The sequence below is a fragment of the Astyanax mexicanus genome, chromosome 1 (genome assembly GCF_023375975.1).
Source record: "Astyanax mexicanus isolate ESR-SI-001 chromosome 1, AstMex3_surface, whole genome shotgun sequence".
NCBI classification, from domain to species: Eukaryota; Metazoa; Chordata; class Actinopteri; order Characiformes; family Acestrorhamphidae; genus Astyanax; species Astyanax mexicanus.
Genome location: NC_064408.1, coordinates 15,417,434 through 15,440,382, shown reverse-complemented (window position 1 = coordinate 15,440,382; position 22,949 = coordinate 15,417,434). Strand labels below are relative to the sequence as shown.

The following is a 22,949-nucleotide window of genomic DNA, read 5'->3' as shown; positions in this document are numbered from 1 at the left end:
ACTTCTGTTACTGAAGAGAGAGTTTAAAAGATAAATGTTCCAATGTCCCATTTCCAAGTGGGTCAAATTTTTAACTTGGAAAGCCAGGAGCTTCACATACCTAGAGTTTAGAATCCAAGATGGCTACCCATGGCACGGCAACAATATTAAAGCAGTAGTACTATACAGTTTATTAGCACTTCTCTCTATTTGTGTTGCATTAAATTAGTCATACACACACAGTACTATCCAACTTCTACAGTAGTGTCAAATAATCTAAAAGTTGAACTGGAACCCAGTCCACTTGGGTGTGACATCACTCTCTGAAATCTGACAATTTCTAAGGTAAATAGAATGCAGTATTAGCCTACATTATGATCCCCAAGTTGACAAAACAAAGAAGTATTAGTTGGATTGTAAGATTATTATTGGCAACGTATTAGTAACAAGCTGACCTGTAGCTTTTCTTTTGGGATTTGGATAAATAAGACTCCATTCATGTTGTCATAATGGATGGATGTGGGTGGATGGAAAAGGAGTTCCACTGGTATTCCACGTGGAATTCCTCTCACTTACTTCCTGTTCCGCCTCCACTCTGGCAAAACAGCGTGGTGTTTTCCAGCACAGCGTTAAACAGCTGCGGAAAAGCGCTGATCCATGTTTTCCAAATGACTCATTTAAAGGTCTGAGTGTTCATTAATGAGTCATTTTACTCAAAGAAACAATATGTCTCAGAAAAATTTCCCTCCATGGAACGGTCGCCATGAAACGACATAAACAACGGAGGGGTCTCTGGGCTACACACATGGACTATGCTGGATGTTGATGTAGTCTAACCAAGGTTAGATGGCCAAAGATGAAGGCCAGACTGGGAAGAGGACATGAGAAAAAGCTTCAGAGTCACAGGGCAGTCTCACAGGAAATGGACGGAACACTCTCTGATAGAGAGAAGAAGAAAGAGCAAGAGGAAAAGAGCGAACAGGAAAGTCTATCAATGTTATGGATTTTTTCCCTTTACCATTGCCAGAAAAGCTGGAGGTAGTGTGTGGGACAGATGTCTGAAAAAGGCCAAACAAATAAAACGGAGACACAAACAAAGTCAAGCTGAAACCAAGCAACCACAGCTGGATCTGAAGATGGTTCTTCCGGTGTTGCCTCCAGAGCAGGGGGTGTTTCCTGTGGGTTAAATCCCAGACCAAGCAACTCTCTTGAGGAAGCACGCAGTCCAAACACTCCAAACATCCATGCCTTTCTCTGCAAAGCTTCTGCTTATGACTTAATCTGAGATTTATGTTCAAAACAAAAAGAAAACGGAAATGCCATGAAGTTGACAGCTAAAGACCATCTCTGGTCTGCCCTCTGAATACGAACAAGAAAGGCACCCTTAGACATTCTGGCTGCACTTGCCCTCAGGACAAATCGCTGCTGTCGACATGTTCAAGGCCATACTTGACTCTCAAAAGGGTAGAAGTTTTAAAAATAGCCTCTTAAACTTTCAATTTGACCTGAGGGAAGGAATGTAGAAGACTTGTAGATTTGTAAAATGTAAAGAGTGCCATATTCTGAAAGTTTTTTACTCTTTTAAACAAGAAAATGAAAATATTTTAGTCATATATTGCCAATTTTATTATAGACTGTTATGCCAAAGGTCCAGCGACAGTAAAGGTACATGTCCCTTGAATTTTACCATGTCTTATGGAAGCTGAAGAACCTTGGACTGACCTGCAGGATATACACGAGGAGCCTTTTGCATATAATGTGAATGTGTTCGCATGGACAATTCAGGGAATGTTAAATGCCTGCACATCTTCAGAACTGGAATGTTCTATCCTTCTGGCACCAACAATCAAACCTTGCTCCAACTCCAATAATCCCAGTCTCACTTAAAAGATAACACTTTACAATGTATACAAGCTGTGCCCTGAGGTAACAGTTTATGATCAACGTACATACTGCTATACCAAGACTTGGGCATGTCAGTATAATTTATTCTGATGGAAGTAGCCAATGCTTTAAGTCAGTAAAGGTTTGTATCATCTAACAGTAAGAGAAAAATAACTTCTGGTTAAATTAAATTTGGGTTCAAACTGTCAAAAGAAAAGTTTTTTCAAGGTGGAATAGTGTTTGGACTCAGTCCTTAGTTTAAGTAAAGGGTAATGAAAGGGTAAAAAAAGGCATGTTTACACAATTCTAAACTTCCGACTCTGTGACAGCTGTTTGGGAAAGGCTCTTTCATGTTTCTCCATGACTGTGCCCTTGTGTACAAAGAGAGGGCCATAAAGTAGTCTTTATCAGTCCTGGTTCTGAACATGTCATTTTCTTCTCCTGCTTCCAAAACACACTTGATCCAACCAATCAGCTCATTTACAAGCACTTTTTGGAGCTTTTTGGAGTTGAAATATGCAGGTCAGGGAGCCACAAGGACCAGGGGTTAGAAACATTACATTACATTACGTTACATTTAGCAGACACTTTTGTCCAAAGTGACTTACAGTAATGATGTACATTTAGCAAAGAGAGGAAGAAGGAAATGAGGTTGGAAGTAGTTAGTGTGTTAGAGGTGTTAGGAGAGTAAGTGCTCTTTGAAGAGCTCTGTCTTCAGGAGTTTATTAAAGATAGTGAGAGATTCTCCTGATCTGGTAGTAGAAGGTAGTTAGTTAGAGGTGTTAGGAGAATAAGTGCTCTTTAAATAGCTCTGTCTTCAGGAGTTTATTAAAGATAGTGAGAGATTCTCCTGATCTGGTAGTGGAAGGTAGTTAGTTAGAGGTGTTAGGAGAGTAAGGGCTCTTTGAAGAGCTCTGTCTTCAGGAGTTTATTAAAGATAGTGAGAGATTCTCCTGATCTGGTAGTGGAAGGTAGTTTGTTCCACCATTGGGGAACTCTGTATGAGAACTGTCTGGATTGCTTTGTGTGAATGTTTGGCAAAGCTAGGCAACACACATAAAGGTTTGGTGTGGAGGAAGTCCAATAGCTTTAACAGACCACTGACCTGAACCCCACTCTACACCTTTGGGATTAATTGGAACATCGTTTAAGATCCAGGCCTCTGTCCAATGTTGGTGCATGATTTCACAATTGCTCTTTGGCTCAGTTTCCCACCAATACTTTCCAGAATCTCCATTCAGAATGGGAAGACTTCCCAGATGAGTGATGGATGTAATAGCAGTAAAACAGGAGGCACCTCCATATTATGCCCAAAAAGCGCAAAGTTTTGATGGTCAGTTTTTTCATATCACCACCAATCACAGTTAAAGCTCTCACTTCTATGTGAAGCCACCATGAGTTCTATACCCTCCTACAGCCATAAAGGCATGGGTTCAGCCCATTTTAATACTCATATAGGGTGTATTTATTGTATTTCTTTCAAAAGTCAAGAGACTGCAAGCACAATCAATGTAAAAAAGAATTTTAAAATGGGATTTGAATCTGGTCTCTCTCTCAGTTGCCAACTGGTCTAGATATTAAACCTCTTAGATGTTTGCCTGGGCGTCTCCGTCTAACTCATCTGCAACCAATCAGCAATGGCTTAGTGAGCATCTTTCAGCACCTAGAGTATATTATTATGGTGCCACAAAACAGAAACACTAGTAACAAATGAACAGTTCAGAAATATTTTAACTGGATTGACCAGAAGATCCATTAAAAATGGATTTGGTGTTTCAGACATAGAAGTGTGTACAGTCTCCAAGCTAAGCAAGACCTGACTCATGAATTACTTGCAGCTTCTTTTTTCAGCTTCTTCAGCATTTTTTCCTTAAAGTCAGGCCCTTCATTATAGTATCAGCTTAAAGCAAGAAGGCGTCATAAAGTGTACCCACAGCTCCCTTTATGGACAAGTGAGTATCTGCATACGTGGCTTAAACCCCCTTCACTACTTGGATTAAGAGACTGTTAGTGTGTGTGTGTGTGTGTGTGTGTGTGTGTGAGTAAGGGATGGGAATTGGTCTGCTTCTTTTTTGGCACAGTGGTATAAGGCAAAATGTTCTTTAGGTCTGGCCAACAGAGTCCGCAGAATTCCTGCATCATCTGCTTTTGGTTCGATTAACAGCTTTTTCCTTTAAATACACACAGACATGCCTCTAGCTGTCCAGACTCCTATGTTTCATCCACAGTTCACAATAAAAACATCTCATAGATGGGTGTTGAGAGAACTTTTCAGGTCAGACTGTGGAATTTGAAACTCAGCCTGGGTCCTGAAGCACACCTGGACTCCTGTACTCCCCCCTCTACTCCATAGACTGCATGATACACAATTGTTCAGTGCCAAAGACTCACAAATTATAGAATCTCTCACCAAGAGGAACCCACACTGAGTCTGTTTGTCTGTCTGCTCCCCGAAAACACATTTTTCATAAAATAGACAATTTGGGATGCATTAAATATATTCAGCAACCAATATTATTTGGCCAAAAATGGCAAAAAAAAAAACCCAAACACTTTATACCGAACAATGTTGTGCATCGTTGGTATGTCTGCTGGGATGTTAAAAATGGTTAATGTTAAATCAATTGTAGTTTTGTAATTGCTTTTCCTTTTAATTTGTATGCAATGGTGAAATGGCTCTACCCCTAACCCTGCCAAGACCAGCTGTTAGCATCACATGCTCCAAGTCTGCTGAGGCTGGATATGAGCCAGAATATGTGAACAGTCACTTTCATCTAAACATTTTTTTATCTGCACTCTGCCATCTTGCATGCACAGTGCAGTGTGGGCGGCCACTGTCTTGTCTCTTGGGAAGGACCCAAGGAAGTTTGCTATATTAACTATGTTTCAAATTTCTGATTTTGCACTTATAAGTACTGTATTTTTCGCACTATAAGACGCACCAGATTATAAGGCGCACTATCAATAAACGTCTATTTTCTGATCTTTTTTCATACATAAGGTGCACTGGATTATAAGGCGCATTATGCAACTTTAGTAAGGAACAGGGGTGTCGCCATGATTTCCTTCTTATTTAGCAGGTCTCACCACTGGGTTGCAAGACCTGTAATTCTTAAAAAAAAGATGAAAACTGGATGTTGAGTGCTGGATGTTAATCTACACAGATTTCCTTCCTGAAAACAGGTTAGAAAAGCGTGTCCATTTATTTACAGTAAGCTTAGATTTCCAGATTTCCATAAAGAATCTGAACAGCATAGTGCGATTAATGCTAATGCTGCTCCAGCAGTGCTAGCTGGGGTTGGCAGCAGGCTACAGGCTAATACTCACCTCTGAACAGCAAAAGAGCTAGTGCTTAGCACGGTTAGTGGCTAATGCTAATGCTCCTCCAGCAGTGCTAGCCAGGGTTAACAGCAGGCCTGAGGCCAGTAATACTTACCCCTGAATGGCAAAATAGCTAGTGCTTAGCACAGTTAGCTGCTAATGATAATACTGCTTCAGTCTCAATGCTGGAGAAACTTCACTGAAACTCCTGTATAATGCTGTACTTTAGTGGAGTGGCTGTACTGCTCCTTACAACCTGACTGGTAGAATGTATACATAAAGTGCACTGGATTAAAGGATTAAAACATTTAAGGATTTTAATGCGCCTTATAGTGCAAAAAAAACGGTAATCAAAACTACAATGTTATATAAAGAACTGAGAAAGTACAGATAACAGAAACTGATCAGTCAAACATTTTTTTGGTTCTATTATCCATTTAAACGTCTGAGCATTTTTGAACCCTTGGTCCTTGGTAAACAAAAACATGAAGCTACAATTAAGCTACAAACTTGGCTAAATGCAGAATGACTCAAGATAGATACTTCACTTTAAGGCACATCTTTTCCATCTGAACAGATTTATGTATTTATTCAGCAGCCACCGTCCCATCAGGACCTAATTCTGGGTTCTCAGAAGAATGGATTAAAAATCTGTGCAGACGAGACAACACACGAGTGAAGCAATACACATCACCCAGCCAGGAAAATAACATGCGTAAGAGCTGGCCTGGGACAAGATGTGGAGTTGGAAATAGATGGATATCAGTAGGCCAGACGCAGTGGATGTGTATAGTGTGGGAACATGAAAAATTAACAGTGCCGGGGCCTGCATTTTACCATTTTTTTATGTGGTAAGATTCCTAAAGCTGGCCTAATTGGGGGAAATCCTTGGTGGAAATCTGAGTTTCCACCTGTAAAAGGGGAAGAATGAAGGGGCTCACGTAGCCACGGCTGGCCTTAAGCAGCACCTGTCGCTTAGGCTGGTGTGAACTGGGCTGAATAAAGGAATAGACAGAGAGCAGGAAATTGTACCAGAGCCACCATAACCCTCCCGGCTCTCGCTCACCTGCTCCAACCTGGCATTAAATTACACTCTGTTTTTTGTTCTCCTTCCCCTTAAAACACATACACACACATTTGTTTTTCTACCTTTTCTGGACATAAGGGTTATACAGCAATCAAGCATAACATCATGATTTTCATATTCTTTCTTACACTAATTATTATAAACGCTATTTTTCACACTATAAGGCGCAATGCATTATAAGGCGCACTATCAATGAACGTCTATTTTCTGGTTTATTTTCATACTATAAGGCGTACCAGATTATAAGACGCATTTTATGCAACAATAATGACTAGTAACTGGTAACAAGGATGTTGCCATGTTTTCCTTTTAAATTCAGCAGGGTGAGACCTGTAATGCTAAGCTAATTTAAGTAAACAAACTGTAATTCTTAAAAAAAAAGAAAAAAAAAACATTTCAGACAAGTCAGACAAGTCAAATAAGTGCTGGATGTTAATCTATACAGATTTCTCAACTAAAAACTGTTTATTTGGTGAGTAAAATGAATTGTCCCATGTAGCTTGTTTTAACATGGCAAACATGCTGGCTACAGTCCGATATACTCGCCCTTGAAAAGCAAAAGAGCTAGCACTGTGGGTAGCACCTAATGCTAAGGCTGTTCCAGCAGTGCTATCGAGGGTTAGCATCAGGGTACAGTTCGACAAACTCGCCTCTGAATGGCCAAAGAGCTAGAGCTTAGCGCACTTAGCCGGTAATGCTAATGATGCTTATAGTAGAACTACAAATTGCTCCTATATGATCAGTGAAGCTAAATTATGGGTATGTGTGGTCATAAATAAGGAGGCGGTCATAACATTATGCATGATTGTTGTATACAGTATAGAACAATTGTGGTCGGCCATATATGTCACATGCATTCATTATGGACTTGGTAGACATCAGCAAGCTTCTTGCCAGATTCCTGCTGGATATTTGACCACCCTTCTTGGCAACTGAATTGCTAGAGTTTAGTTAAATGTATTGCTTTTTCTTCTGGCACCTGACAAGCCTAATTATTTTCAATAATGTTGAGGTCTGGGCTTTGGGAATGCAGTTGTGCATATGTATTTCACAACCATCTTGGATGAGGGTTTGGGGTCAACATTTTTGAGAACCCAACCCAAACTTTTTTTTTTTTTTTTTTTATCAAATTTGCTGAGAATTGACAATTCAACTTGGCTAATTCTCCTTAGGCTCTGGCTGTTGATGGCAAACTCAAAATGACTTTGAGGTTCCTTGAGCAGTGACACAGAGGAACCACTTTTGGTTCCATAAAGAATCATGTCTGTAAAGAGGTGTGTGAGTGTAAGAAACCTTGACATCAAGTGATTGTTCTTTAGATCTTTAAAAAGATCTACATACTGTACATGGTTCCTAATGGTTGTTCTGTGGCATCTTTCACTATTTTAAACACTATTTAAGAACTATTCAGAGCATCTTTATTTTTAGTAGTGTTCTACGGTAGTCTTCCTTCTTTTTTATTCCATTCATGTTTTCCAGTGTACTGTCACATTGCAAACAAAATAGCTCCAAAGCATAATGCTCCCACCACCATGCTTAACAGATGGATAAATGCCCCAATCTTTACTCCTCTACATGTTTTTCTTTGTCTGTTGTCAGTGTTTTAAATGAGTTATCTGTTGCTAAAAGCACAAAATCGATTAGACCTCCAAAATTAATTAGACCTCCATTCAAAATGCTGTGTAGTCCAATACTAGGCCTAATCCCTGTCTGGGAAACTACCCGTAAGTGGTTTAAACACCTAAAAGTTTTAATAATTTAATTAGATATGGGTCTGGCATTGTTCACAATACAGGGCTTGTGCCAAGTGTTACATAATTTCTGTAAACTCTACAAAGAAATATGCCAGTATTTAAACAACATTGTTGTTTGTTTAATATGTTTAACTGAACTGAATTAAACACTAACAAAGGAAATACACTCTTCTATATATCCTGAAAAGCCAGGTGTCCCAGTTTAATGGAGAGTATACACAGGCCAGTGATTTGTGTGCCCTTTCTCTGTCTGTGTGTCTCATTCTTCACACTATTCCATTACAACTCAGTGAAACAATTCATTACAGGAGCACAAAGCTGCTTCACATTAGAGCCCAGTTTATGTGGCCTGATCTCTCTGTCTCGTATGAAAGCTTCCATTCAGACAGACCTGCTGTGCTTGGCTTGTAATCGGCCCATGCTGAAACACACACACACACACACACACATACACACACTGCAGCAGGTATTAGCAGTGTGGGACTTTGCTGATATCTGTGTCACATGAATATTACCATAGCTGCTCCATAGACTGCATATTTCAGACGTCAGATATTGACGTTTTAAGAGCCATCTAACAATATGTGGTACATGTTTCTAAAGAGGTGGGCAACACGTGGGCAATCTGTGAAGATTTATATTACAATATAACTGTCCCCAATTTATCTGAGCTAATAAACCCACCGTCCAAAACTAGGAGGGTGAGGATGAGCATATGCATCTCTTTTCAAACTCCACCTGCCAACACATTCAGAGGAAAGCCTATATCACTCACAACAGCATATATACGATATATCGTTTAAGCATCATCATCACGATGTGTGCATGAGCAGTAGTCACATCACAGGACGTGCGATGTCATCTAAGGCAATTAAATCAAACACGTCATGTTGCAATGTTTTGATTCTTGACACAAGAAGTAGAAACACAGCACTGTCTCTGTGTCTGTGTGAGTGACAGGCTGCTGCTGCCTGAGAAGCGAGAGGGAGTGGAGGAGCGCAAGAGGGAGGCAGGAGTAAACACGAGGTACCCACCGCATGGCCTCCATCCACATGGTTGGACACGTGCTTGTAAACGCACATGTGGAAAGCTGTACACCTCAGTCCAGCACAGTTTTGCACCGCATCCAGTTACAGCTGATTTCACGCTTTTAATCCCAGAAAGGCGCTCTTATGGCTATCTTTTAAAGCCATTTAAATGCCTGATTAAAGGGCTGATTACTGTTGTTTTGCTGTTTTCCTCAGGTTCTGAGTGCTCGGCGCTGACTCAAATCAGCTCTTGATCGGTCCGGACGCAACCAGAGCGCGGGTAGGGGGCGGGGCTGGTGACGTCATGTGCCTTGCATAGTTTAATATCATGATATATATCCCCGAAAAAAGAACATTTGCATTGAAAATGAATGGGATACGTCGCTGTGCGTTGTCGCAACGGAGCAGTGTGAATGTACCAGTAGTGTGATGTTGGTCAGCACAGGCATCTGTTGCACTTTCCTCCTAGTGTTCTGGTGATGCTGCATTAAATGTGGGAGTTGGAAAATAATATATATATAAATTAGGCTTAGCAGGGATGGTTGTTCCAGCACACTGGTACCATTAAACACAATATTTTATCCCTTCTCCATTCAGAAATGCTTCTGCTTTCAGTTTAGAAACAAAATAATACAGACTGCCATTTCCACCAATCTTAAAATGTCATCACAGGACCTACATGTATTTCCAGTTACAGTTGAGTTTGAAGTACAGCATATACCATCTAAAAGATACCAAACAAGCACAATCTTCATGGGTGGACCGTGGACTGCAAGAAGCAAAACCCTTACTGTCAAAAAAATCAACAGGGCAAGACTCGAGATTCATCAATCCAAAGCTCATTGTTCCAGAAGTACTGGACTTATCAAGGTGTTCTCTGACTCTAACGGTGGGTTTCTTGCCCTGAGGTGACATCCTGGTCTTCTCTCTACTACTCCACTACATGAAAGAGGAGGAGCAGGGAAGATCATCCTGCTAGTAATTTGACGGACAGGCTGACAGTCTATCTCTCGTGGTGGGAGTGTGTAATTGAGCTGACAGGTAGGCCATACTGTGAATGTATGTCAGTGGAGCAGTAATACAGATATACACACACACACACACACACACACTACTCCACAGATCCCAGTGCTGTCTCCAATGGGACAGTGCTCTCATTGTTTTAGTTGAGGTCAGCGCTATGATCTGCAAGCTATGCCGGGTCCAGAGTAGTCCAGTTTCTCACCGATTCGCCCAAATTCATTACTTCATTACTCTCTCACACACTCACTCACACATACACACACTCACTCGTTTCATATTAAAAGTGTTGTGTTATATTATACTGTATATTATAAGTGTACCACAGTACGCATATGTGTATTTGTTATCAATATACAGATTTAGATTTAGTTCCTAACGTGCAAAATAACTTTACAGTAGACAGAAAACACAGTATGTTTCAATCAAAGTCAATGTAGTAAATGATAAAGATTCTTCTTATTGGACCATTCATCATGAAATTAAATTGATACAATGTAAAGATTAACCACCAGATTCACACCATGTTCAAAACGGAAATACAGTTTAGTTTTTTTTACAGTTTTAACATATAGTTTTTGCCTGACAGCATCACTAAATTATGCAATATATACAAGCCTACAAAATGTATATATTAATGCTTCTTATACTACATTTGCCTATGATTTATCATTTTTGATTTATATGGACAATTTTTGGCTGCATTCCTAGACCCACACCTATAAACAAAATAATAAGTTTAATTATGGATGTAAAAAACATAACAAGAAACAAATGGAGAAACGGCTGAAGTGGGCCAAAGAACACGGCGAGTGGACTGCTGAAGACTGGCAGAAAGTGGTCTTCAGTGACGAATCACGCTTCTGCATCTCCTTCGGTGACCAAGGTCCTCGTGTCTGGCGTCGTGGTGGCGAAACCTACAACCACGAGTGCGTGAAAAGATCCGTCAAGTTTCCCCAGAGCGTTATGGTCTGGGGATGCATGTCCGCTCGAGGTGTAGGGAAACTCTGCTTCCTCAAGAAGACTGTCAATGCTGCCGTATATCAAGATGTTCTGGAAACGTTCCTGGTTCCGACTGTTGAGGAACAGTTCGGCGAAGAAGACTTCATATTTCAACAGGATCTTGCACCGGCTCATGTGGCAAAGTCGACCAAAGATTGGTTCACTTAAAAACAGCTTGAAGTTTTGGCATGGCCGGCCAACTCGCCTGACCTCAATGTCATTGAAAACCTTTGGGCCATCGTCAAGCGGAAAATTCGCGACAGAAAGCCTACTACGCTGGACCAACTGAAGCAGAACATCGCCACTGCCTGGGAAGCTGTGAGTGCGGAAACTTGCGACAAGCTGGTCAAATCGATGCCGCGGAGACTTCAGGCAGTCATACAAGCCAAGGGGGCAGCGACAAAATACTGAGAAAGTGATGATTGTAATTATAATAAAAATTATTCTAATTCAATGAAACGGTTTCTCCATTATTCTAATTCAATAAAACAACAGTGTCACAGTTAAATGGCCTAAATGGGCCTTTTGGAAAGCTCAGCTGAGCAAATTGTTTTCCAGGTAACGAGTTCTGTGATTAGTCTAACGAGTAGGACAGGTGCGGTGAACACCTGATTTGCTTTCTGCACAAAAAATGCATTCAAAGAATTTCATGATTGCACTATTTCAAATTATTCTAATTCGTTGACCAGCACCGTATTTATTGATATATCGCATTATTATTTATTATATATACTTGTTCTTTTACACATATTTTAGGCACATGATCTACAGCTCTGGAACAAAATAAGAGACCACTTCAGTTTCTGAATCAGTTTATCAGATTTTGCTATTTATAGGTTTATGTTTGAGTAAAATGAACATTGTTCTTTTATTCTATAAACTACAGACAACATTTCTCCCAAATTCCACATAAAATATTTTGTTATTTACAGCATTTGTTTGCAGCAAATGAGAAATGGCTGAAATGACAAAAAAGATGCAGAGCTTAGAGACCTTAAATAATGCAAAGAAAACAAAAGTTCATATTCATAAAGTTTTAAGAGTTCAGAAATCAATATTTGGTGGAATAACCCTGGTTTTCAAACCTCCACCAGTCTAACACACTGCTTTTGGATAACTTCATGACACTCCTGGTGCAACAATTTAAGCAATACAGCTTGGTTTGATGGCTTGTGATCATACAGCTTCCTCTTGATTATGTTCCAGAGGTTTTCAATTTGGTAAAATCAAAAAAACTAATCGTTTTTAAGTAATCTCTTATTTTTTCCAGAGCTGTATATTGTATTGTCTTGCCAGTACACAGACCTACTTTGAATGGTGCATTAACCCTGATATTGTAATCTAGTACAGGGTAGTAGGATCAATACTTGGATCTACTAAGATACAACTGTTGGACTAAATGAACAAGGCCCTCAACTCTCCCTGCTCCAGTGGTACAATAGGCTGGCTGACCCCTGTGCTCTGACCCCAGCTTTGTAAATCAGCATATGCAAATAAAATGTTAATATATAGTATATAAAAAGAAAATAAAGGCATGTATAATTACGTTATAATAATTAAAATCTAAATACAATGTGTGTGAGGCCTACTGCATTAAATATAGATATGATTTTTGCCAGAGTTGCTTGTTAGTTTGCATGGACAATTCACTGCTCTGTCCACTGTGGGTGGTAATGCCTTCTATTATGCATACCTGGAACATGTGACACTGTGGACTGGGAGATGTTAAATGCTTCATAACTACATGAACAGAAATGGAATATCTGTCCCTTTCATCTGGCACCTACTTTTTTAGGCCTCAGTCAAACTCAAACAAATCATTCACGTCAACTTCACTCACAAGACACAAACTCACAACTTATACAGGTGTGGGCAATCCCAAGCCATTCCATGAGGTAAAACTTTCACAACCTGTATACATACATCTAGCTATGCCATTCAGGCCTATAGAGTGTGTGTATAACTGCATATACCTTCAATACACTGTGCTTTATCCAAGGATGCTCCTCCACTTTAGGCCACTTTTTCAGTCCCATACTAATATTAGGTGCATACTAAATAGGACTTTTAATAATGAGTAACCATTAATATTGCAGTCTAGTCCAAAACAAAGCTCATCAATGGAAATTCGGGCTCTTAATTTATCTACTAGGATTGCATAATATTAAGCCATGTCAAAATACAGCGTTTTCTGCTTATACTTTACTTTATATTTCCTCTTCCTGCCCAGATTGTTCCTCTGCAGCTAAATCTGACACTGACTCAGGAGAAATCTGCCAAACTTGCAGTTTCACACACACATGTAGACAGACTAACAGACAAGTACTGTATATATTTGCTATTTATCACCAAAATGGCAACTTTGCTACAAGTAGATGTTCTTAATTTCAAGTTGAAGTCAATTTAAGATTCTTTTCAAGCATTTCTTTTGGTTTATTTAGTATAAAATTGTAATACATTGTAAACAACAACACCCACAGCCATAATAGGTCAAAAATGGAAAAACAGCAAAAATTTAAATAAACATTTTTATATGACAGCAATGATATTTCTTTACCCCACACACACCTCCACGTACATATTTTAGACAACACCCTTTTTTTTCTTTAGGAAACAAAGTTATACATGCTTACGCAAAGAAATCACGCTATTTCTTAAGTTTAAAAACACAAAAAGATACATTTCCATCCAAACCTGCACAGTGCTTCAGTCCATCCAGCTGTCAGTCAAACTCACCTTTCCTATACGAGAAAGTCCTGGAGGAAAACCCCTGATTGGCAACCAATGCTGCCAACACTTAATCCCATAAACACAGGGGGAAGAGTACAAACGAAGCCCAACCTTGTCTCCAGAGCTCCACAGAGAGCCAAAACTTCACACAAATCACTCGCAACTAGTGATGGGAGACAAATATGCCCTTTCCTCTCCTCTCTTCTCTCTCTCTCTCTCTTTCCCTCCACCCACACAGCCTCTCTTTCTCTCTCTCTCTGCCCACCCCTTTTGGTCGTTCCCTCACTCCAATTCAACCTCAGGCTCTGTCTCGCTCTCCCTCTCGCGCTTTCTCCCTCCCTCTCTCTCTCTTTCTTTCATTCTGTGGACACAAGGCCGTCTTTTATTCTCGCAGCTGAAGAGGTCCACACTTGTTCAGGCTCTGGAACGGAGACTCCGAGGGACGGACAGACAGACAGATGGAGAGAAAGGCAGGATGTAGGAGGCATTCACAGTGGACAGAGAAAAGAGAGAAAAAGACATGGGGTCAGTCAGGGCTGGGCGATATGATAAGATAGTATTGTTATTGCAATGAAATGCAATGACATTCCAAAAGTCATGGGTCCGGAACAATGAGCTGTATCATGTCCCATTACTTCTGTCATGTCCTATGGAAGCTAAAGAACGCTAAAGAACTTGTGGGATATGTGTGAACTGTGCAGGAGTTACTTGTTTTGTCTTGTGGACGGTTCTTGCCAGAAGCTGCCAGTCACAATCATTACAATGTCCACCTTTTTTTTTATTTCTATATTTTTCTCCTCAATTTGCTCAGCCAATTACCCAACCCACTCATTAGGACCCCTATCACTAGTAATGCCCAAACACCAGGAGGGTGAAGACAAGCACATGCCTCCTCCGTTACATGTGAAGTCAGCCACCGCCTCTAATCGAACTGCTACTCAGAGGAAAGTGCAGCGACTCGATTCTGATACATCAGCTCACAGACGCCTTGTGCTGATTGACATCACCCTTTGGAGTGATGTGGGAAGAGATCGCCATCTACCCACCCAGAGAGAGCAAGGCCAATTGTGCTCTCTCAGGACTCCGGCAGCCGATGGCAAGCTACATGAACAGGATTCGAACCGGCGATCTCCTAACCATATTGGCAGCGCTTAGCCTGGTGAACTACTCGGAGCCACCTTTTATGATGTATTCCCAGAACACATGACACTGTGAGTGGATTGTGTAGTGATGATGTGGAATAAAACATCTACTTGCTATGAGCATGCTGGCCACGAGGTGAGCGCCTTTCTCTCCCTCTCCGTTCCGTTCACACCCCTTAATACACCCCTGCACGCACAGCCTCACATAAACACGGACACGCAGCAGTGCACAAACCCAACTATTACATCAATAATAAACAAATAACAGAATAAAATAACATTACTGGTCAATCTAGGTTCCAACACTTACCTATGGCCAAAAGCTTTGGGTAGTGACCAAAAGAATGATATTAAGACAGGGAATTAGTTTCCTTCTTTAGAGATACGGTAAGGAGTTTGGTTATCCGGGAGGGGCTCGGAGAAGAGCCACTGCTCCACCACATTGAGAGAAACCAGCTCTGGTGGTTCAGGCATCTGGTCAGGATGCTGAAGAGCTGGAGAGATTTTATCTCTCGGCTGGCCTGGGAACACCTTGGTATCCCCCCCAGATGTGTTGGAAAAGGTAGCTGGGGAGAGGGAAGTCTGGGCCGTAGCGGTAGATAATGGATAAATGGATGGATGGATTGATGGATAGATGCTGTTCCCATAATATACCTGCTAGTGCACCTTTACAGCATTAACGCAGCGGTTCAGTTTCCTCTGCTGAGAAATGCAGAAGCGCTGCACCATTAAAATATCAATCCACCAAAGAGAACGGAAAGTGACGCTCTGATTGGTTTATTTTATGTTACACCTAAAACACATCTATGCTGGATATTTTATATCAGATCCAATAATATACTGTACATGAATCAAAGTCATGAAGTGTCACCACTTTCCTAAAGCTGTAGCTGAGTTGCTAAGTAACAATTACATTCTAAAACTCCCACTCGACTCGCCCCAAAAGAACTTATTCTGTTCATACAGTCACAGTTATTCAGACCTATCACTAGCCTAGCCAACATCTAGCCAACAGCATCCTGTGGGCAGCATCATGTGACCACTGATGAAGGACTGATAGAGGATGACCAACATAAACTGTCTCTGACTTTACTTTATCTAATAGAGTGTGTAATAGAGTGGAGGACAGTGAATAAACAAAGTATTTAAGAACTCCAGCAGTGCTGCTGTGTCTTATCCACTCATACCATCACCACTTCAGCGCAGTCACTGCAATGCTGAGAATAATAACCCACCACCCAAATAGTACTCTGCTCTGTGGTGGTCTATCCTCTGGGGTCCTGACCATTGAAGAACAGGGTGAAAGGAGGAATTATAAAAAAAGTATACTGAGAAACAGATACAAGACTACATTTTGTAATTAATTACATAAAAACAAAGTATTCCGGTATGCTCCAGTATGTGGAGCTGATAAAATGGACAATGAGTCTAGAAACAAAGAGGAGGCGGTGTCAATGTTATGACTGGTCCATAGAATTTTAAGCATCATAGCAAACAAATATAATAATATAGAGACATAATGTTTAATGTAACGTACATAGAAAAGCAATTAACAGAGTGGAAATTCCAAGAAGTCTCCATTTAAAACCTCTCAACAGTATCATTCTGCAAAGTGGCAAAGCAAGGTGCTCTATCCATCTGCCGTCCCAGTGACAAACTGCTCTGGTATAAAAAGGTTTAATGACCCAGCCACTTCCAGAGCTGTAGTCCAGCCAGACAAAGCAAAACATGCCATTAAATTCAATCAAGTTAAAACAAGACGGCCGTAAACTGTCCCTTCCAAGAAAAGCTTTCCGTCAACCTTCTTTCTGCGGAAGGAAAAAAAGAGGACGTAAATAGTCACGGCAGTGGCTGTGATTTACTTGTTATTTTTTTTCATCTGAAGTGAAATGAGGAACTCCTGCTGTTTTTGGAACTGCGTTCTCTTCTCTGCTGCTGTAATATGTTCAGGCTGGCCTGGGCTTGGTTCAGCCCATGATGTGTCATACCGGGTTCTGCCACAAATACCCCCCCTCCCCAACGCACACTCCGAACGAGACATGAGGCATTCCACCCACCCGTGTCTGGAGCGCTGGCGTGGGACACGGGTGCATGGTAAAACAGGGTGGGGGAGCCTTGAGGGGAATAAACAGTCTGATTTGTGAATTTAACACTTATACGTAAGAATGGTTTTCTCCCACTGAGACCTGGAAAACTATTTTTGTCCACTGTCTGGAGATGGTCTGGATATAGAATTAAACCCCATTTTTGTTTGGGGTGTCAAAATCAAATACATAAAGGGCCGTACTTATAACGGCTGCCACAAGGAGAGGACGAGGAGAGTAGATGCAACTACTCTCCTCGTACATGAACCAATAAAACTAACACCAATACATGTATATACATGAACCAATAAAACTAACACTGAAGACACAGGGGCTTAAATACACACACGAGGCGGGGAAAGGAAACAAGGAACAGGAGGAGACTGTAATAAGGGGGCGGAGCTACAAATTAACATAGGTGAAAACAGTTTAGGACCCACATGGAAAATGACACGCATGAAGGAGGAAAAAGTAAACAGTAAATTTTCTAGGCCTACTTTTAGAAACATATCATGAATGGTAAAGTATCTACCCTGAGGAAATACAGTCAGACGTGTTGTGATTGATGTGATTACACATGATTAGACAAGGGAAGATTAGGAAATAATTCCGGTTATGGCAACGTGGCACCAGAGCTCTTACAATAATGGAATTTTGACTTTATCATTGTGTAATACCACAACTATACTAAGACAGAAACTGATCACACTTGCAGTTGTCTGAATACAAGGTTATTAGTCAAAACAAAAGTATTGGGATATCTGCTTATTCATTGTTTCTTCTGGATAATGTGTAGAGGTGTTGAGTTACAAATATTTTGTTACCTTACTTAAGTAAAAATATTTGTTAGTAGAAACATGTATTCAAAACATGTACTGGTCAATCACAGGCAGCTTTAGTTAATTTTTTACAAGGTTTCTAATCCAAAGAGGGTGACAAAACTCATGTGACATTTAAAAAGCATGTTTAAAAGCAAGTCCACTAATTGCTTTGATTTTCTCTAAACAATTAGTTGATAATTCAAAATAATTGATATTTATGACAAAAATACTTTTTTCCCCCTAAAATACGCAAAGCCAATTTTATTAACTAATATTCACATTAATAAATGAATAAACCAGGGGACTCTACTCACTCCTGTCACTGACACTCAGTCCTGTTGCTTTTTATGTTTTGAGCAACAGGACTGAAAGTAACAGAAATTAGTTTTTAGCCTAGAATTAAAACATAGAATTATGCAAATAGCATGAGGACACTGATCACGTTCCAGTGATTTTTACAAAATTTGTATTTTAAAAATGAACAAATAATCTGATCTAAGAATTAATTTAGGTAACAGGAATGAATGTTGAGATTGAGCTTCTCAGTCATAGTTATAATAAGATCAAATGTACAGAAAAACAAATGAGGGAACTTAATTCTGGTCTTCCCATGGTCTTCAGAAGAACCAACTGATGTAATTTCCTCTCGTAGATGTGACTGATGTAGAATGTTTCAGATTTTTCAGATGGGGTAATGTGTTACGGTAACAGGACTGAGTGAAACCCAGGGACACAACTAAAATGTGTATTTTAACTTAAATATTATGGATTTATTGTAAAAAAAAAAAATAAGAATAAATGGGAAGGATTTTAATTATATTTCAAGGTAAAGTTAGAGAGGGGGGGCAGGTAACACATTTTATACAGGTTTTTATTAATGTTTTTAATTACATACCTTACTTTTGAAATTAGGTCAATTTACAAGACACTATTCTTAAAAATTAAATGTATTTTAAAGTTATTTTGTGTGCACATTTATACATTTAATTTCCTGGGGACAGAAATGGCACCAACTCCACTGACTATGACCTATACTTCTACCTGAGCAATGAATGTGAATATTTTTTACACCTTTGGTAAAAAGGGATAGACAACAGTCAGACTCTAAACTTTTTTAAGATTTTCAGAGTCTTCTCTAAGTCTTCTAGTGTAGGCTGGTACAAACATATGCTGGATGTAATAAGAAGTTCCACTGTGGTTCTATAGGAAACTTTTTCTTCTTGTGTTCTCCTCAGGGTGGATCCAGACTTTTCCACTCCACTGTAAATACCTCTGGACTGAGAATAAAGGTAAAACAACCCATTAAAACACACTTAAAAGCAGAGCTGTTCCTATAGGGGGTGGAAATAATTGTCTAAGAGGAAATTTTACTCAGGATATATAAGATGAATCAGAGTAAAGCGTGTAAAACACACAGGGTGGCGATGTTTCTTACTGAGAAACACAATACACACTCAGATACACACACACATGCCCTCAGTCAGCTCCCAAAGCCTGACCACAGCCTGGCCATCAGCTGGAGAAACGTGTTAACGAGCCCCCTAGTGGCCAAACTTGGGCACTCCAACCATCACATCTCTTTTAATAATTATACATATATACAGCTCTGGAAGAAAATAAGAGATCACTTAAAAATGATGAGTTTCTTTCATTTTACCAAATTAAAAACCTCTGGAATATAATCAAGAGGAAGATGGATGATCACAAGCCATCAAACCAAGCTGAACCGCTTGAATTTTTGTACCAGGAGTGGCATAAAGTTATCCAAAAGCAGTGTGTAAGACTGGTGGAGGAGAACCTGCCAAGATGGGGTAATACAACCATCACCATCAGTTTTTAATATTTACAGTTTTTAATATTTAATATTTACTATTTTACTATTAATAATGTTTGATGTATATATATTTGGGCTTACTTTATATACAGAATATAACTAAAATACTCCAACCACAAAACTTATTGACCTCCTGATTTTATATTTTAATAGATTTTTTTTCTGTGTTTATTTGATTAAGAGCTATATTACTATACAACATTTTCTCTAGATTATGTAATTTCAACGAATAAAAAATATTTCATATTTATCACAATACTCTGGTCCACTTTTTTACTTATAATATCACATAAAATTTTAATAGTTCTAATATGAAATGTGGAACCTAGGTTCAGTGATGTCACTTCTTCTAGCAGAAAACATGTGGAAAGCATTGTGATGTGTCAAATCCTATTATCTCATTATTTTGCATTTGAAATTGAGCATAAATCAACAGTAATTAAAAAAAATGTGACTACCTTTTGTAATACTGAGTAAATCTTTAATTAAAATTGTAATAAATGGTAAATGATTCAATTCTGTTTTTAGATGTGCCATGTGTCGTCTAGTTTGAGGTTAGCACACAGAGTTATGACATAAAATAGTGGCATGTCACTGATGTCAACTGTGGTACTTTTACAACTGTGTTATTGAGTTTAAAGGTTTAAAGCAATTTAATACTATTAAAAGTTGACTGAGGAGTTAAATCTTTTACTTCTTGAAAAGTACCCACAATTCTATAATAAATATATGCTTTTATTTTATATTTATTGTTATGTCTCAATGTAGTTATATATCCATCCCTTAAATGACATATTTTACATATACATATATACAGTACTAGTCAAGATTTTGGACAAGCTGTAAATTCAGTGATTTTTCATTATTTTAAAATGTTCTGCATTGTAGATTCTTACTAACGTCACCCAAACTGTGAATAAAAAGCATACGGACTTATTTAGTAAACAGAAAACTGCTAAACAAACCAGAATATGTTTTATATTTTACATTTTTGCACATATTAGCTGGATTTTCTCAGTCAGCTTTATGAAGTAGAGTCACCTGGAATTCAGGCTTTCAGTTAACAGCTGTGCTGAACTCATCAAGAGTTCATTTTTTGAATTTCTTGTCTCTTTATGTGTTTGAGAGCATCAGTTGTAAAGTTGTGAAGAGGTAGAGTTACAGGTATACAGTAATGTTTTAATTCATATTGTGGCGAGAACTACTCAACTAAATAAAACATTCCAAGAACTTTGAAAGAAGTCTCAAGTGCAATGACAACTTTAGGATGAAATTGGCTCTCATCAGCACCGTCCCAGGAAAGAAAGGCCAAGAGTTACCTCTGTTGCACAGGTTAAGTTCATCAGATCTACCAGCCTCAGAAACCACAAGTTAACAGCCCCCTCAGATAAGAGCACCTAAATGCTGTATATTATATAGTATAGTATAGTATAGTATAGTATAGTATAGTAAATAAAATGTTTAACTTTGTCTAAAGATTAAAATGGTGTTCAAAAATATTGTTGAATAAATATAGAATTTATTCAGCTTGAAGAATAATCAAAAGTAAGCCTTAAAAATTAAAAACTTTCACATACCTGGAAGCGGACCCTCTTGGAAGCCACCCTGTGGCCCTTGTTGGCCTGGTAGACGCTGCAGATCATTGGAAATCTTCAGCTGAACACACTTAATCTTAAATTACATCAACTATCCAGCCACAGAAGATCCTCAACAGCATCCACTACCATCCTGAGAATGATCTTTAATCCAGCACAGTATCGATCAATCTTCACATTCAATCCTTCAACATTCAATACCGAAACAGAGAAGAATCGGCCGATATTATCATTCCACTCCACTGGCAGCCGGAGTCAGATCTCCCCACTTCTCTCTGTAGAGAGGAAGAAATGAGCATGGACTGTAGAGTTATTCATTTAAAAGTGGGAGGAAAAAAAGAGGAAAAAACACCTTCTCCTTCCTCTCCTCCCCGCCTCCAAATAAGGGCATTCATGATGAAGTTCACAGGCCCGGCCTGGCTGAGCTCTTCAGCTCCACACCGCAGAAATGATTGCTCAAGCCGAGCTTGTCCCTCTTGGATATCCAGTTATATAAATAGCAAACATGATGATTTCTAGAGCATCAGGACAGCTCATTGTGACACTTCCTGAGTGATTTCATATCCCTGCTCTAAGTGTGTGTGTGTGTGTGTGTGTGTGTGTGGTTGTGTTGCCTTCTTTCTCTCTTTCTCTCTCTGTCTCTCTCTCCCTCACACACACACACACACACACACACACTAATCTCTCACTTGATCATCTATGCTCACACTCTCAAATGCTCCCATTCTCATCTCCTCACCCCACAGACATAATACAGACTGAAGAAAAGCGGGCAGATAAAAATCAGTGCTCACTCCGGCCTCCCCCATCCATCCGTAAAATCCTTTACAGACGGATTTTACAGCAACAGACAAATGCAATAATGTGCCAAAAAATGAATAAATAAATAAACAAGTGATTGTGTCTGGAGGGACCAATCAGAGGGAGCTCTGCAGTGAGGTCAAGTCAGCTAGAAGTGCTGGAAACCTGATAAATACAAAGAACAGGTTGAAGGTGTGCAAGATAATATGGGGGTTACAATTAAATTAGGGCTGGGAGGTTAATCAAATTAATTTGATTAATTAAATTACTGTTTTGATGGGATAACTGAGATTGTACATCTTTACATATAGAAGCTTTTAATGAGAAGCTCAGTATATTTGCTTCTGTCAGAAACCAGCAAATAATTATCTTTTGTAGACGTGATTTTCTTTTTTTTTTTTCTTTTTTTTCCCTTAACTAAAATACAATGTGGTTATGTTTGCACCCTGTTTAAAATAAAAAAGAAATAATAATAATTTAAATACAATTCTTCAAATTAAAGAAAAAATAGCTTTTGCATCACTTTAAAGCCCCACTAGGTAGGATTGAGATTTTGTGCTCGTGGGCTCCCCCTACAGTTGTAGAGTGTAATAAATGTTTCAGACAGATTAGTTTCTCTTTCTTGTTTTCTGGCTTTCACAGACATATTCGGTCTCTTTCCAGCTTCTGCTAGAGTGTCTGTATGTTAGTTTGTAAAGAATGAACCAGTAGTCCTTATAGAACTGTTAGAACCAAAGGTAGGAAAGCAGGTCGCAGTTCTCGCGAGCGTTGGTCGCGGCCGCCTTCGGAAAACTTACAGAGTCTGGTTTGAGCTCAGAGGAGCTCCGGCACAGACACGAGAGCACCGCTATTCCTCCTATTACACCT

The 22,949-nt window shown here is 39.4% G+C and overlaps 1 protein-coding gene across 10 annotated transcripts in view; it reads right to left on the bottom strand.

Annotated features, from left to right (window-relative positions):
- The window catches only part of phldb1a (pleckstrin homology-like domain, family B, member 1a), a 120,046-nt gene extending 98,290 nt beyond the window's left edge, over positions 1 to 21,756 (bottom strand). For 2 of the 10 annotated variants that reach the window (XM_022667676.2, XM_022667681.2), the window contains exon 1: positions 21,264 to 21,756. In XM_022667676.2, the coding sequence (XP_022523397.2) occupies positions 21,264 to 21,329 (66 nt within the window). In that variant the 5' untranslated portion in view covers positions 21,330 to 21,756. Of the gene's footprint in view, positions 1 to 13,811; positions 14,010 to 21,263 lie in introns of those variants that run through there. The other 8 variants (XM_022667675.2, XM_022667682.2, XM_022667683.2 and 5 more) reach the window with 6 other exon arrangements.
- Between the last annotated feature and the right edge of the window lie 1,193 nt (positions 21,757 to 22,949).